This window comes from Muscardinus avellanarius (genome assembly GCF_963383645.1).
Source record: "Muscardinus avellanarius genome assembly, chromosome: 14".
Classification (NCBI taxonomy): domain Eukaryota; kingdom Metazoa; phylum Chordata; class Mammalia; order Rodentia; family Gliridae; genus Muscardinus; species Muscardinus avellanarius.
Window position 1 is genome coordinate 90,471,591 of NC_137800.1, and position 14,599 is coordinate 90,486,189.

The 14,599-nt window shown below is 54.8% G+C and overlaps 1 protein-coding gene across 1 annotated transcript; it reads right to left on the minus strand.

Moving 5' to 3' along the window:
- Positions 1-4,523: 4,523 nt before the first annotated feature.
- Positions 4,524-13,069, minus strand: SPDEF (SAM pointed domain containing ETS transcription factor; the record flags this gene model as incomplete). The annotated part of the gene is made up of 5 exons (XM_080710166.1): positions 4,524-4,702; positions 6,785-6,931; positions 7,018-7,065; positions 9,231-9,428; positions 12,652-13,069. The coding sequence occupies 5 exons, from the start codon at positions 13,067-13,069 to the stop codon at positions 4,524-4,526; spliced, it is 990 nt and encodes a 329-aa protein (XP_080566292.1).
- Positions 13,070-14,599: the final 1,530 nt, after the last annotated feature.

Here is a 14,599-nt window from a genome sequence, read left to right on the forward strand (position 1 = left end):
TCATCTTGAGTCCTGTGTGTCTTTGGTCCTGGGGGGATCATAGGGTTCTCGGTGGTGGGGGGTCGGCCGGGGAGGTGGTCCCCGAACAGGACTGGGCGCTGTCCTGGCTGACCACCATCAGGCCGGGGAACCGAGGACTGGTCCTTTCACCTTGCAGAGTCCCAGGTCCTGTCTATCCAGGAGAGGACACCAGTGTCCGCTGGTGTCAACACTGACCAGGAGAGATGGGACGTCCAAGGTCCTACACTCATGGTCAAGGGTGAATTTGGCCCCCAAATAGTCTTTATTTTTAAAGCAGAATTTAAAACATGACTCCTGATTGGGATGGTGGTGCACACCTGTATCACCAGTACTTGGAGGCTGAGACAGGAGGATCGCAGGTTCAAGACCAGTCCATGTAATTTAGTGAGATCTTGTGAGAGCATTCCTAGGTTCAGTCCCCAGTACCAAAACAAACAAACAAACAAAGTAACCTGGCATGGCGACACATGCCTGTGACCCCAGCACTTGGAAGGTTGAGACAAGAGGATCACAGGTGCACGGCCAGCCTCAGCAACCCTGCAGGACACTATTTCAGAATAGAATTATTTTTTTGGTCCTGGAGATTGAACCCAGGGGCATTCTACTTTTGAGCTATACCCACTCCCCGGCCCTATTTTTTATTCTTTATTTTGAAGCAGGGTCTCGCTAAATTGTGGAGGTCTCACTAAGTAGCTGAGGCTGGCCACGAACCTGATCCTTCTGCTTCAGCCTCCCAAGTACTAGGATTACAAGCATGCACCACCACACCTGGCTTCAAAATGGAATATAGGGCCAGGCGTGGTGGCGCACGCTTGTAATCCCCGCGCTTGGGAGGCAGAGACAGGAGGATCGCGCAGGTTTGAAGCCAGCCGCGCATGCTGGCTTAGGAGACCCTGTTTCCAAATAAAAATGTAAAAATAGGTCTGGAGTGTAGCCCGGAGATAGAAGGGCTTCCAGGAACCCTAGTACCACCAAAAAAAAAAAAAAAAAAAAAAATGGACTATAGGAAGGAAGGGAGGGAGGGAAAGAGGGAGAAAGAAAAAAGGAAAAGAGCTGGGGTGTAGCTCAGACGTAAAACGCCCCTATGTTAGCTGGGCATGGTGGCACACATTTGTAATCCTAGTACTTGGGAGACTGAGACAGGAGGATGGTAGGTTCAAAGCCAGCTGTAGCAATTTAGCAAGATCCTATTTCCAAGTTATAAAAAAAAAAATAGGGCTGAAAGTATAGCTCAGAGGTAGAAATCCCCTGGATTCAATTCCTAGACACACACACACACACACACACACACACACACACACACACACTCACACTCACGAATGACTCCCTAGGTTTAACCCCCAGTACCCAAAAAATAAAATAAATAAGAAAGTGAGTCCTGAGGCCTGGGCTCTGGTTGCCAGGTCCCGGCTCCTGGGGAGTGACCACTGCCATGGTCTCCCGCAACCTGCCCCACTCTGAAGCTGATGCTCAGCGGGCCCCAGGTGCCCTCCCCCTAGACATCTTCTCGGGGAGTGGGTAGGACCAGGCCTCTCATTTCTGGAGGGCTTTGCGGCCCAGGCCCTCCCTAGCCTCAACACAGGCCCAGCCCTGGGGCTCCTGTGCCAGCTGCTCCAGGGTAGCTCTCTGGGCAGGCCAGCAGGTGCAGGCCCAGGCCGAGCCCTACCCAGCTTGCTGTCCACACCTGCACCCCAGGCCGCAGTGACCCAGTCTGGTGGGGGGGTCTCTGAGGTGCCTCTGCCCGGGCAGCTGGGCAGGGCTGGACACACACCCAGCGTCACTGCATCCCTTTTCCCAGCTGAGGGTGTGCTCAGAGCAAGAAGTTGAGATGGGATCTTCCTTACTCTCCCCAATCCATCTCCATTTGAAGCCCTGGTTGGAGCCAGAGGAATCTTCGAATAAAGACAAGTTGTTGTAGCTGGGCACAGTGGCCCATGCCTGTAATCTCAGTACTTGGGAGGCTGAGATGGGAGGATCCCAGGTTCACAGCCAGCCTCTGCAGCTTGGTGAGGCCCTTTGCAACACAGTGAGACCCTGTTTCTTTTTGAGTGTGTGTTTGTGTGGTAGTACTGGGAATTGAAACCAGGGACATTCTACCTCTGAGCAACATCTCCAAGGCCTATTTTTAAAATTCTTTATTTTATTTATTTATTATTTTTTACAGTACTGAGGATGGAACCCAGGGGCATTCTACCTCTGAGCTACACCCCCAGCCCTATTTTTTATTCTTTATTTTGAAACAGGGTCTCACTGAGTAGCAAAGGGCCTCACTAAACAAGAGCTGAGGCTGTCTTTGAACCACGATCCTCTGGTCTCTGCCTCCCAAATGCTGGGATTATAAACATAAGCCACCACACCTGGCTTATTCTATATTTTGAAACAGGCTCTCACTAAGTTGCAGAGGCCCTCTCTAAGTAGCTGAGGCTGGACACGAACCTGTGATCCTCCTGTCTCAGCCTCCCAAGTACTGGGATTATAAGCATGTGCCACTATGCCCAAAGAGAGATCCTGTTTCAAAATACAAAATAAGCTGGGTGTGGTGGCACACGCTTGTAATTCCAGCATTTGGGAGGCTGAGACAGGAGGATCGCTGTTTGCAGACAGCCTCAGCTACTTATGAGGCTCATTGCAACTCAGTGAGACCCTGCTTCAAAATAAAGAATAGGGCTGGGGCTGTAGCTCGGAGGTAGAATGCCCGTGGGTTGTATCCCCAGTACCGAAAAAAAAAAAAAAAAGGAAAATCGGTCTGGGGGTGTAGCTCAAAGGTAGAGTGCCCAGGTACAATCCCCAGTACCAAAAACAAAACCAAACAACAACGATGAATGCTCCTGTGGTCTTACTGGTGCTGGCGGTCGCATTAATCACCGAGAGGCCTGTGGAGAACAGTCCTGGAGAGCCCTGCCAGGCGGGGTTCTGACCGGGAAGGGCGTGGAGGAAGGAGAGGAATCCACGGGTCGTTGCCAGCTTGCAGGTGTCACCGGATGGGTGTGGGCCTGCCACGCGTTCATGTGCCGTCCCCCCCAAGTCTCCAGGAACCCCTTCTGGAACTGCCTGCCCCCCCTCCCCCGCTCTAACCCCCACGGGAGCCCAGAGGCTGCCAGCCCCAGCCAGCAGAGACATCCCAGCAGGTGGCTGCAGGGACCCGCGGGGGAGGCAGGGCCAGCTGGCTGTAGACAGAACCTGTTCAGCAGAGTTGAGCCTGCTTCTGGCCAGGGTCCCGGCCTGCCCCCTTCCTTGGGGGTGGGAGACAGCGGGCCCAGCGAGGCACAGGCCCGGGGCAGCACCCCTCCTCCTTCAGCTCCTAGCCCAGCTCACAGATGCCAACCTGCTGTTTGCTTTCTGCCAGGAGTAAACTTTCTTCTGAAGACAATAAAATTGCCAGGGGCAGAAGGCGGCAGTCCAGGGCAGCGCTTAACCCTTGGAGGGCTGGGTGGCGCTGCCTCTCCTGGTTTCCTGGAGGCCTGGCCTCAGAGGCAAAGGCTGTGGACCTCGAGGATGCCGACCAGCCCTGAGGGCCTGCCTCCTCCTCCAGGCCCCTAGAGGGGCCGTCCTAACCCTCTTCCCTGGAAGACACTGTCTCTCCCCTACACCTTCATTTTGTTTCTTTTTTTTTTTTGCAGTACTGGGAATGGAACGCAGGGGCATTCTTCCTCTGAGTTACACCCCCAGCCCTATTTGTTATTCTTTACTTTGAAACAGGGACTCAGTAAGTGCAGAGGGCCTCACTAAGTACCCGAGGCTGTCCACAAACCGCAATCCTCCTGTCTCGGCCTCCTGAATGCTGGGATTACAAGGCTGGGTCACCACGCCCGGCTCTCCCCTACAACTTCTATCCCCCCATTGTTTTGATGCTAGGGAGTGAACCCAAGAAGCATTCAACCTCTGGGCTATACCCCTAGCCTTATTTTTTATTTCGAAACAGGGTCTTGCTAAGTTACGGAGGGTCTCCTGCCAAGGCTGGCCTCAAGCCTGTGACCCTCTGGTCTTGGCCTCTCCCTCTTCTTTTAGGCACAGCTTAATGCCACCCTCCTCAGGGAGTCTCCCTTGAACACCCAGGGCCCTGTGACCACACCACTGTTGGCAGCCTCGAGGCCGTGCTGTATACTGCGGGACTCTGGGACCTGTGCATTCATTTATGTCTTTATTATCCATTCCTGGGGCGCCCTGGCTCCCCAGCTCAGGGCGCAGACATCTCCTGGCACCGTGCCAGGCATGGTACACGACAGAGGCACGCAGTGCAGCCAGTGTTGTGCTGCGGGTGGCTTTGGCCAAGTCCCTGCCATACTGTAGGCTCTGCTGCAAACCCCCGGGTCCGAGGCTGGTGGAGAGGGTCTTTCCTTGGGGAGCAGTCCTGGCGCCCTCTGTCCTCGGCATGGTGAGGCCTGAGGAGGGAGCCCCCCCACTCAGGGGCCCCACGCGGCTCACCTCTCCCCTGGGAGCAGCAGCCCTGGCCCTGACCTTCAACCCCAGGAGTCTGCCCTGCTCCCAGCTCGGGGTCAGCCTCAGACCGGGTGCACGAACTGGTAGACGAGGCGCTGGGAGACGTCAGGCTTGCGGATGATGCCCTTCTTGTAATACTGGCGGATGGAGCGGCTAAGCTTGTCGTAGTTCATGGCCGGGCGGTTCTTGCGGATGCCCCACAGTCGGGCCACCTGGGCGGAGTCCTCGATTTTGAAGATGCCTGGGAGGGCCGTGGGGGGGAGAGAGACCCAGCGCAACAGGTCAGCCTCTTGGAGAACTCAGGGAGCCAGGGCTGGGCCGGGCGGTGGGGGCCAGGACGCACCCCTGGTTGTGGCCAGTCAGCTGCTAGGTTTGCGCAAAAGGGGGCTGTGCCAGATATCGGGGGCGGAATGAGGTAGGACAGGAGAAATCAGAGAGGCAGCTGGGCGTGGTGGTACATGCCTGAATCCCAGTGCTTAGGAGGCTGAGACAGGAGGATCACAGGTTCAAAGCCAGTCTCAGCAACTTAGTGAGGCTCTCAGCAACTTGTGAGACCCTGTTTCAAAACAAAGAATAGCCGGGCGTGGTGGCGCACGCTTGTAATCCCAGCATTTGGGAGGCTGAGACAGGAGGATCGCGGTTTGCAGACAGCCTCAGCTACGTAGTGAGGCCCTCTGCAACTGAGTGAGACCTTGTTTCAAAATAAAGAATAAAAAATAGGGCTGGGGTATAGCTCAGCGGTAGAATGCCCCTGGGTCCAATCCCCAATATTGCAAAAATAAAAATAAAAATAAGTAAAAACAAGCCAGGTGTGATGGCGCACGCTTGTAATCCCCGCGCTTAGGAGGCGGAGACAGGAGGATCGCACAGGTTTGAAGCCAGCCGCACGCGCTGGCTTAAGAGACCCTGTTTCCAAATAAAAATATATATATTAAAAATAGGTCTGGGAGTGTAGCCCAGAGGTAGAAGGGCTTCCAGGAACCCCAGTACCACCAATAAATAAATAAATTAATTAATTAATTAAAATAAAAGGAGGGCTGGGGGTATAGCTCAGAGAGAGAATGCCCTTGGGTTCAACTCCCGGAACTACCATCAAAAAGAAAAATAAATAAATTAAATCCACCTGGTGTGTGTGTGTGGGGGTGTGCTAGGGATTTAACCCAGGGGTATTCTACTTCTGAACTAAACCCCCAGCCCTATTTTTTATCCTTTATTTAAAAAAAGAGTCTCATTAAGTTGTGGAGAGCCTCACTAAGTAGCTGAGGCTGGCCGTGCACAAACCTGCGGTCCTCCTGTCTCAGCCTCCCATGCGCTGGGGTTACAAGCCTGCTCCACAATGCCAGCTTTTGCTTGTTCTTATTATTTATCTATTTATTTTTGTGGTACTGGGGGTGGAACTTAGGTTTTTTTCTAACTCTGGGCTACACTCCCAGACCTATTTTATTTTATTTTATTTTATTTTATTTTAGCAGGTCTGGGGATGGAACCCAGAGGCATTTGACCTTGGAGCTACACCCCCTGCCCTACTTTTTTTATTCTTTATTTTGAAACAGGGTCTCACTAAGTGGCAGAGAGCCTCACTAAATAGCTGAGGCTTTCTGTGAACCACGATCCTCCAGTCTCAGCCTCCCGAATGCTGGGATTACGAGCGTGCGCCACCATACCTGGCCCAGACCTATTTTATACTCTATTTGGAAACAGGGTCTCACTAAGTTGCTGAGAGCCTCACTAAGTAGCTGAGGCTGGCTTCGAACCTGCGCGATCCTCCTGCCTCAGCCTCCCAAGCGTGGGGATGACAAGCGTGCACCACCACGCCCGGCTTCACCTGCTTTTAAATGTTTCAAATAGGCCAGGTGTGGTGTGCATGCCTGTACTCCCAGTACTTGGGAGACTGAGACAGGAGGATCACAGATTTGAGGATAGCGTCATCAAGTAGTGGAACCCTCATCAACCTAGTGAAATCCTGTTTCCGAATAAAGTAAAATAAAAAATATAAAGCTGGGGATGCAGTTCAGAGGTAGAATGCCTCTGGGTTCAACCCCCAGTACCACACACACACACACACACACACACACACACGATTTCAAATGTGGCTTCCAGAAAATGTCCTGTTACAGACCTGGTCACTGCATTTCTCCCCCACACCTTCAGCTCCCAGGACAGCCATGATGTTGGAGGATACCGACAGCCCCCTTCCAACAAATCGCTCTAAGCCCCCACTGTGTCCAGGGCTCCGTGAGGCGCTGAGAACCCAGGCAGGACGGTGTGCCGGGGAGGACACGCGAGGGCCGCAGGGTGGCCTGGTGCGGGCGGAGGGGCTCACCCTTGTCCTTGTTCAGCCACCGGATGCAGCGGCCGTAGCTGTGGGGCTTGAGCAGCAGCTCCCTGAGGAACTGCCACAGGTGGATGGGCTGCCCGGAGCAGGACGAGTCCACCTCGCCGTCGGCCCAGCCGTCCTCGCTGGTGGAGGCTGGCGGCCAGGGAGGGGTGGCAGTGAGTGGCCGAGGCTGCTGCCCCAGGGTCCCCCGCCGGGCCCTCCCCGCCCTGCCAGCTCACCGCAGCAGTGAAGGTCCCCCGAGGACGTCCTCTCTTTCATCCAGGCCGCTGTGAGGCAAGGAGAGGAGGCTGGGGAGGCAGCAGGCCCGGGCAGGCAGGGAGGAGGGAGGAGGGCGTTCGGGTGGCGGAAGCCTTTGGGTGGCTGGGTATCCCCTGAAACTCCCTGCCTTCCCCTGAGCTGCAGAGGCCAGCTGCTTACCAGGTCAGGAGCCACTTGCGGGGGGAGATTTAGGATTTCAGATCTAAAGGAGGGGACTTAAAGACTCTGCAAGTGTCCCTGCCCTACACACACACACACACACACACACACACACACACACGTGCTCGAGTTGGGTGTGAAGTCTACACCTCCCTCAGGGCATGGCTTAACAACAACAACAAAAAGGCTCCAGGCAGGCAGTGATGTACACCTGTAATCCCAGTACTTGGGAGGCTGTGCCAGGAGGATCTCAGGTTCACGGCTAGCCTCAGCAACTTAATGAGACCCTGTTTCAAAATAAAATAAGGCTGAGGGTGTAACTCAGAGGCAGAACAGCCCTGGGTTCCAATCCCTAGTATCATAAAAAAAATAGCCAGGCCTGGTGGCACACACTGGTAATCCCAGTACTTGGGAGGCTGAGACAGGAGGATCGCAAGTTCGAGGACAGCCTTAGCAACCTAATGAGAGCCTATTTCAAAACAAAAAGTAAAAAAAAGGGCTGGGATGCAGCTCAGAGGTAGAATGCCTTGGGTTCAGTCCCTAGTACCACAAAACAAGTAAATAAATGAATGAATGAATGAATAAATAAAAATAAGAGACTTTGACTCACCAAGCAGGCACCACATCCTCCCGCATGCCAGCTCTGTGCAGGACACAGCGGGCACCCAGTAACATGGAGGCCATGTGAGCACACAGGGGTTAACACTCGGCCATTCAAAAGAACAGGCGAGGACTGGGAGTGCTGCTCAGTGTGGGGCGCTTTTGGGGCATGCACAAGGCCCTGGGCTCAATCCCCAGCATTGCAAAAGAAAGTAAAAACAGGGCAGCTGCGTGTGGACTGCTGGCAAGCAAGGTCCAAGGAACATGCTGTGGAGTGGAGTGCGGTGTGACGCACTGGTACTGTTTCTGTTTTCTTAAGTAGTGAAAGTAATATGTGCACCTTTGTTTGAAGATGCATATATTTTCTCCGGACAGGGCCCCCAAAAACTGGTGGTAGTGGCTGCCTCTAGGTTTGGGGGCTCAGACAGGATTAGAGGGAGTCTCGCTGAACATGGTATGCTATTTGTCACTATGGTCTTTTTATTTTTATTTTTCGCAGTACTGGGGATCGAATTGAGGGCCTTGTATATGCTAGGCATATGATTGACCACTGAGCTACACTGTTATCCCTTTTTAATTTGAAACAGGGTCTCACTATGTTGCCCAGGCTAGTCTTGAACCTGCAATCCTTCTACCTCAGCCTCCTGAATTGCTGGGATTACAAGGATGCACCACCATAACCTAGTAATGGTCTTTTAAAATTATGCACATTAATTACCTCATTCCTTCTTCAATGAAAAAGAAGCAACGCTGGGTGTGGTGGGCATGCTTGTAATCCCAGCATTTGGGAGGCTGAGACAGGAGGACTGCAGTTTCATGGCCAGCCTCAGCTACTTAGTGAGGCCCTTTGCAACTCAGTGAGATCCCATTTCAAAATATAGAAAAAAAAAATAGGGCTGGGGGTGTAGCTTGGAGGTAGAATGCCCCTGGGTTCCATCCCCAGACCTGCCAAAAAAAAAAAAAAAAAAGATTTGCAAGCATCCTGCGTTCTCTGTCTCTCTGTCTCTGTCTCTATCTCTCTCTCTCTCTCTTGGTCCTGGAGATAGAACCCAGAACATTCTACCTTTGAGCTACACCCGCAGTCCTATTTTATTTCTTATTTGGAAACAGGGTCTTGCTAGGCTGATGAGAGTCTCACTTCTCGCTGAGGCTGTCCTGAACCTGCGTGCCTCCTCTCAGCCTCCCAAGTCCTGGGGTTACGGGCGTGCGCCTCCTCTGCCCGCTCCTGGGCCACTCTTCCTCCGTCTGACGTTTCTTCTTAGCCTGACGCCCGCCTTTTACATCCGTGTCCTCTGTCCTCAAGCCCATGGCCTCGCCTGGGCTGGGTGGTGGGTGGTGAGCTCCCCAGGCCCAGGGTGGCCCTCTTGCCAGGGCTGCCCCACACCGGGGTCCCCTGGGCCCCCGCCCCTCGCACCTGACTTCCAGATGTCCAGGTGGGCGTGCAGCACGTCCCCGCCCAGGGGTGAGCGCTGGCGGAACTGCTCCTCCGACAGGGTGCACAGCTCTTTGCCCCCCAGCTCCTGGAAGGCCTTGCCCATGGGGGGCAGCCGGTACTGGTGCTCGGTCCACAGGAGCCACTTCTGCACGTTGCCAGGGCTCCAGTCCACGGGGTCTGGCCGGGAGACACCCTCTTAGGTCTGGGGCTGTGGTGGACGCCACCCCAAATGTGGCCCCCTGCAGCCAGGACTCCTCTGGGCCACGAGGGTCCCTGTGGAGGCAGGCACCCCGGAAAAGAGGGGTCTGAGAGGCAGGAGCCAGGATCCTAAAAACAAACTAGGCTCTCTTGTTTTTAAGTGGCCACGGGATAGCTTGGTCTCTGCACCCCAGTCTCACCGAGGGCTCCCCAGCCCTCCAGAGGGACCTTGAGGGGGACCCTGGCCCTGGAGGGGACAGTGCTGTTCCAGTAGGTCTCTGAGCTTCTCCCTAGACACCACTTGCTTTTCCCCAAACCTCTTGGGAACCAGAGAAAGAGCTGGGCGCAGTGTCATCCCAGTACCTGAGAGGCTGAGACAGGAGGATCACAGGTTCGCGGCCAGCCTCAGCAACTTAGCGAGACTCTTAGCAACTTAGTGAGACCCTGTTTCAAAAATAAAGAATGAAGCGCCAGGCGTGGTGGCGCACGCTTGTAATCCCCGCACTTGGGAGGCGGAGACAGGAGGATCGCGCTGGTTCGGAGTCAGCCACGCAGGCTTAAGAGACCCTGTTTCCAAATAAAAAAGTTAAAAAATAGGTCTGGGAGTGTAGCCCGTGGGAGTGTAGTCCGGAGGTAAAAGGGCTTCCAGGAACCCCAGTACCACCAAAAGAAAGAAAGAAAGAAAGAAAGAAAGAAAGAAAGAAAGAAAGAAAGAAAGAAAGAAAGAAAGAAAGAATAAAAAGCCAGGCGTGGTGGCGCACGCTTGTAATCCCAGCATTTGGAAGGCTGAGACCGGAGGATCGCAGTTCTCGGACAGCCTCAGCTACTTAGGCCCTCTGCAACTCAGTGAGATCCTGTTTCAAAATAAAGAATAAAAAATAGGGCAGGGATGAAGCTCGGAGGTAGAATGCCCCTGGGTTCCACCCCCAGACCAGCAAAATAAATAAATAAATAAATAAATAAATAAATAAATAAATAAATAAATGAATATAAAATAGGGTTGGAGATGTAGCTTGGAGGTAGACTGCTCCTGGGTTCAATTTCCAGTATCACCAAAAAAAAAAAAAAAAGAACCAGAGAAAAAAAGCTAGCCAGGACCCGACAGCACCTAATCGCCCTGGTATTTTCGAGCTGAGGAGGCCGAGGTCCAGACCCCTCCGTCCCCTTGTCCATCACGGGGCTGGGTGTGTAGTAACCGTTCAGTGCACACACGCTGATTGAGAGGCAGGGCTTGGGACCTGGGCGTCGGCCTGGGGAGCCCAGCAGGACACAGAGGTGGGGCCGGGCTGGTGGCCATGGCTACCGCGGGTCCTCCAACTGAACACCTAGGTGCGAGCCAAGCCTTGCCAGTGTGACCTGCCGGCCAGGCGCTCCATTTCCCCCCAAGGTCAAAACGATTTGTCTCTGTCCCATTGTTCTGGGAGCCTGCCCTCCCCAGCCCGGGTGTGGGAGACCTCTGGGGGCGGCATGGGTGTTGGACGCTGGAGGACGGGCACCACTCAGTGGGGACCTCAGCCAGGGACACTGGGAGCAGGGGCTGGGCCAGGGCCGCATGAAACTGGACCAAGGGCAGGAGGCTCACTGCCAGGGCTGGGGAGGCCGCGGCCTCAGTGTCCAGACCCCCCAGGCACAGATTTGGCCACCTTGTCCCTCCTCATCTGTCCCTACTCCCTGCCAGACCAGGGATACACTCATCTCTTCCCCTCTCTCATTTTATTTGTGGTGCTGGGGATGGACCCCAGGGGTGTTCTACCTCTGAGCTACACCTCCAGCCCTATTTTTTATTCTTTATTTGAAGATAGGGTCTCACTAAGTTGCAGAGGGCCTCACTAAGTAGCCGAGGCTGGCCGTGAACCGTGATCCTCCTGTCTCAGCCTCCCAAATGCTGGGATTAAAAGCCAGCACCACCACGCCCAGTCCACCTCTGCTTAAAGCCTGCTTTCCTCTCCGTAAGGTCAGTCCCACCCGCGCAGGGGCCTTGGCGGCTCCAGCCTGCTCAGCCCCAGCCCGCCATGCCCTCCCCATCCTTGAAGCCCCTTGTGCAGCGACTGGAGCACCTGTTCCTGTGTAGCGACCCCGGGAGCTGAGGTGTAAAAGTGAACAATCAGCTGGGCACGGGCCCGTTACCCCAGTATTTGGGAGGCGGAGGCAGGAGGATTACAGGTTCAAAGGCAGCCTCGGGAATTTAGCAAAGCTCTCCCTCTGTAATTTAGAGAGATCCTCTTTCAAATTTTAAAAAGAAAGCCAAGCATGGTGACCCATGCCGGTAACCCGAGTACTTGGGTGGCTGCGATGGGAGGATTTCAGGTTCTAGGCCAGCTGCAGTAACTTAGCGAAGTTCTTGGCACCTTAGCAAGATCCTGTTTCAAAATAAAAAATAGAAAGGGCTGGAGACATAGCTTGGAGGTAGACTGTCTCTGGTTTCAATCCTAGTCAGTGACAATAAGTAAGTTAATTTATTAATTTAAAAGGGCCGGGAGCATAGCTCAGACATGGATTGCTCTAGGTTCAATCCCAGCATAATAATAATAATAATAATAATAATAATAATAATAATAATAATAATAATAATAAAGGTAGATATGGTGGCTCATGCTTGTAATCCCAGCATTTGGGAGACTGAGACAGGAGGATCGCGGTTCTCAGACAGCCTCAACTACTTAGGCCCTCTGCAATTCAGTGAGACCTTGTTTCAAAATAAAGAATAAAAATAGGGCTTGGGGTGTATCTCGGAGGTGGAACACCCTGGGTTCAACCCCTAGCAACACACATGCACAAGTAATAATAACAACCCAAGGAGCGCCCTGCCCACGTCGAGTGCGCGCCCTTGTGAGGGGCCACACGGTGAACAGAGGGGAAGTCAGCAGAGCGGCTGATGACGGTGGCAGGTGTGGGGGCGGTGTCAACAGCGAGGCCAGGGAAGGCCCCCTGGAGACATCAGGAGCCAAAGGAGATGAGGGTGGAGCCACGGAAATATTCTGGGGAAGAGCGTTCTAGGTGGAGGGACATGCAGGTGCAAAGGCCCTGCGATGAGCAAATGCGGGGGGAGTGGGTGTGAGTCCGCGAGGAGGAGGCGGGCCGGGGGAGCCCAGGGAGTGGGGCGCCAGGCAGGCGGCTGGGCCACAGACACGGGCAGGGGAGCTAGGGGCCGCCGTGAGAAGCAGCGGCACCCCTGGCGGCGCCGGCCTGGCGTGGGGCTCACCTGCCGTGATGTTCAGCAGTCTGCAGGCCGTCTCGATGTCCTTGAGCACCTCGCCCACCACCATGGACTGCACCTGCTCCAGCGAGTGCTCCTCCAGCGCCAGCCCGCCGGGCGCCAGGTCCAGGCCGGCCCCCGGGGCCTGGCTGTCGATGACCGGGCACTGCTCGGGCTCCTCGGGTGGCTCCTCCCGGCCGCCGGCTGCGCTACTGTGTTCGGGGAGCAGCGCGTCGAAGTAGGACAGGTAGAAGGCGGACAGGCCCTGCTCGGGCGTGGCGGGCGGGCTGGGGCTCCAGGCCTGCCTCTCAACGCCCGTGGCCCCCGCGGCCACCTTCTCCAGGCCGGTCCGCGGCACCGCGTCGGGGGGCAGCAGCAGGCAGCCAGGGGGCGCGCTGCCCAGGCCCGGGCTGGCACTGCCCATGCTGCTGCTGCTCGGGCCGGCGGCCGCGTCTAAGGACAGAAACAGGAGGCGTCAGGACCAACTTTCCCTGGCCATGGGGCCGGGAGCTGGCGGCCGGGCTGAGGGCCAGGGGCACTGGGCTGGCCTGGGAGGGGGCCCGGGTTCCGGGTCATTGTGCAGCAGCAAGGGCAGGCTGGCGGGACGGGATGGGAGGGACAGCTCGCTGGCTCCCCAGGGGGGGCTGAGGGCCGTCTTGGCTGCACCAGCCCAGCCGACACTTGTAATGGGCTTAAGATTTAAGATGGACGCACGCTGAGGGTTCTGGGCCCCATTCAGTCCTCCGGGCGCAAGGCACGAGCTGCCCAGCCGCAGAGGAGCCAGGGCCGCCCGCCTGTCTCCTCCTCCTTTTTCCTTCTTTTTTCTTTCTTTCTTTCTTTCTTTCTTTCCTTCCTTCTTTCTTCCTTCCTTCCTTTTTTTTTTGCAGTACTGGGGCTGGAACCCAAGGGCACCTCCAAGCTACATCCTCAGCTCTTTTTATTTTTTCTCTTTCTTTCTTTCTTCCTACCTTCCTTCCTTCCTTTCTTTTTTTTTTTTTTTTTTTTTTTTGCAGTACCGAGGTTGGAACCCAGGTGCATTCTACCTCTGAGCTAAACACCCTGCCCTATTTTTTATATTTTTTATTTTGAAACAGGTCTCACTGAGTTGCAAAGGGCCTCACTAAGTAGCTGAGGCTGCCTGCGAACCGCGATCCTCTTGTCTCAGCCTCCTGAATGCTAGGATTATAAGCGTGCGCCACCACGCCCAGCTCTTTTGTATTTTTTAAATTTTGAAACAGGATCTCTCCGAGCTTGTCATCCTAGCATTGGGAGGCCAAGACAGGAGGATCTCAGGTTTGTGGCCGGCCTTGGTAACTTATCGAGGCCCTGTATCCAAATAAGAAATAAAATTGGGTTGGGGCTATAACTCAGAGGTAGAATGCCTCTGCGTTCAATCCCCAGTGCCAATAAATAAATAAATAAATAAATAAATAAATAAATAAATCAGGGTCTCACTAAGTTCCTGAAGGCCTTGCAAAGTTGCTGAGGCCAGCTTTGAACCTGCCTCAGCCTCCCAAGGGATTAAGCCACGTGCCACACGCCTGGCGCAGTGTCTCTTCTTCCCCACCATAGGCGCACAATGTGGGTTCCTGGTCAACCCGCCTCGCCTCACTTGAAAAGCGTGGCCCGGGCCCTCGGTTTCCTCGGCTCTCAGTCCTCCCCGAAGCCCCACAGGGCTGGGCATTCCCGGGGCTGCGGGGCACAAGTAGGAGCCCCAGCACCCTGAGGTGCCTTGGAGGGGCTTCGGCCTCTACGCCAGCACCCAGAGGCCTGGCTCGCACCCACTGCAGCTCCGTCCCGCCCAGCACGCCCTCGACCCACGTCACTGCACGGTTTGGGTGAGGCGGGGACTGGAGAGGAGGATGTGGCCCATTAACTAGGGGACTGGGGGCCTGAACTCCAGAACCACCGATACAGAGATGGACAGCGCTGTGACCCCGATACCGCAGGGAGC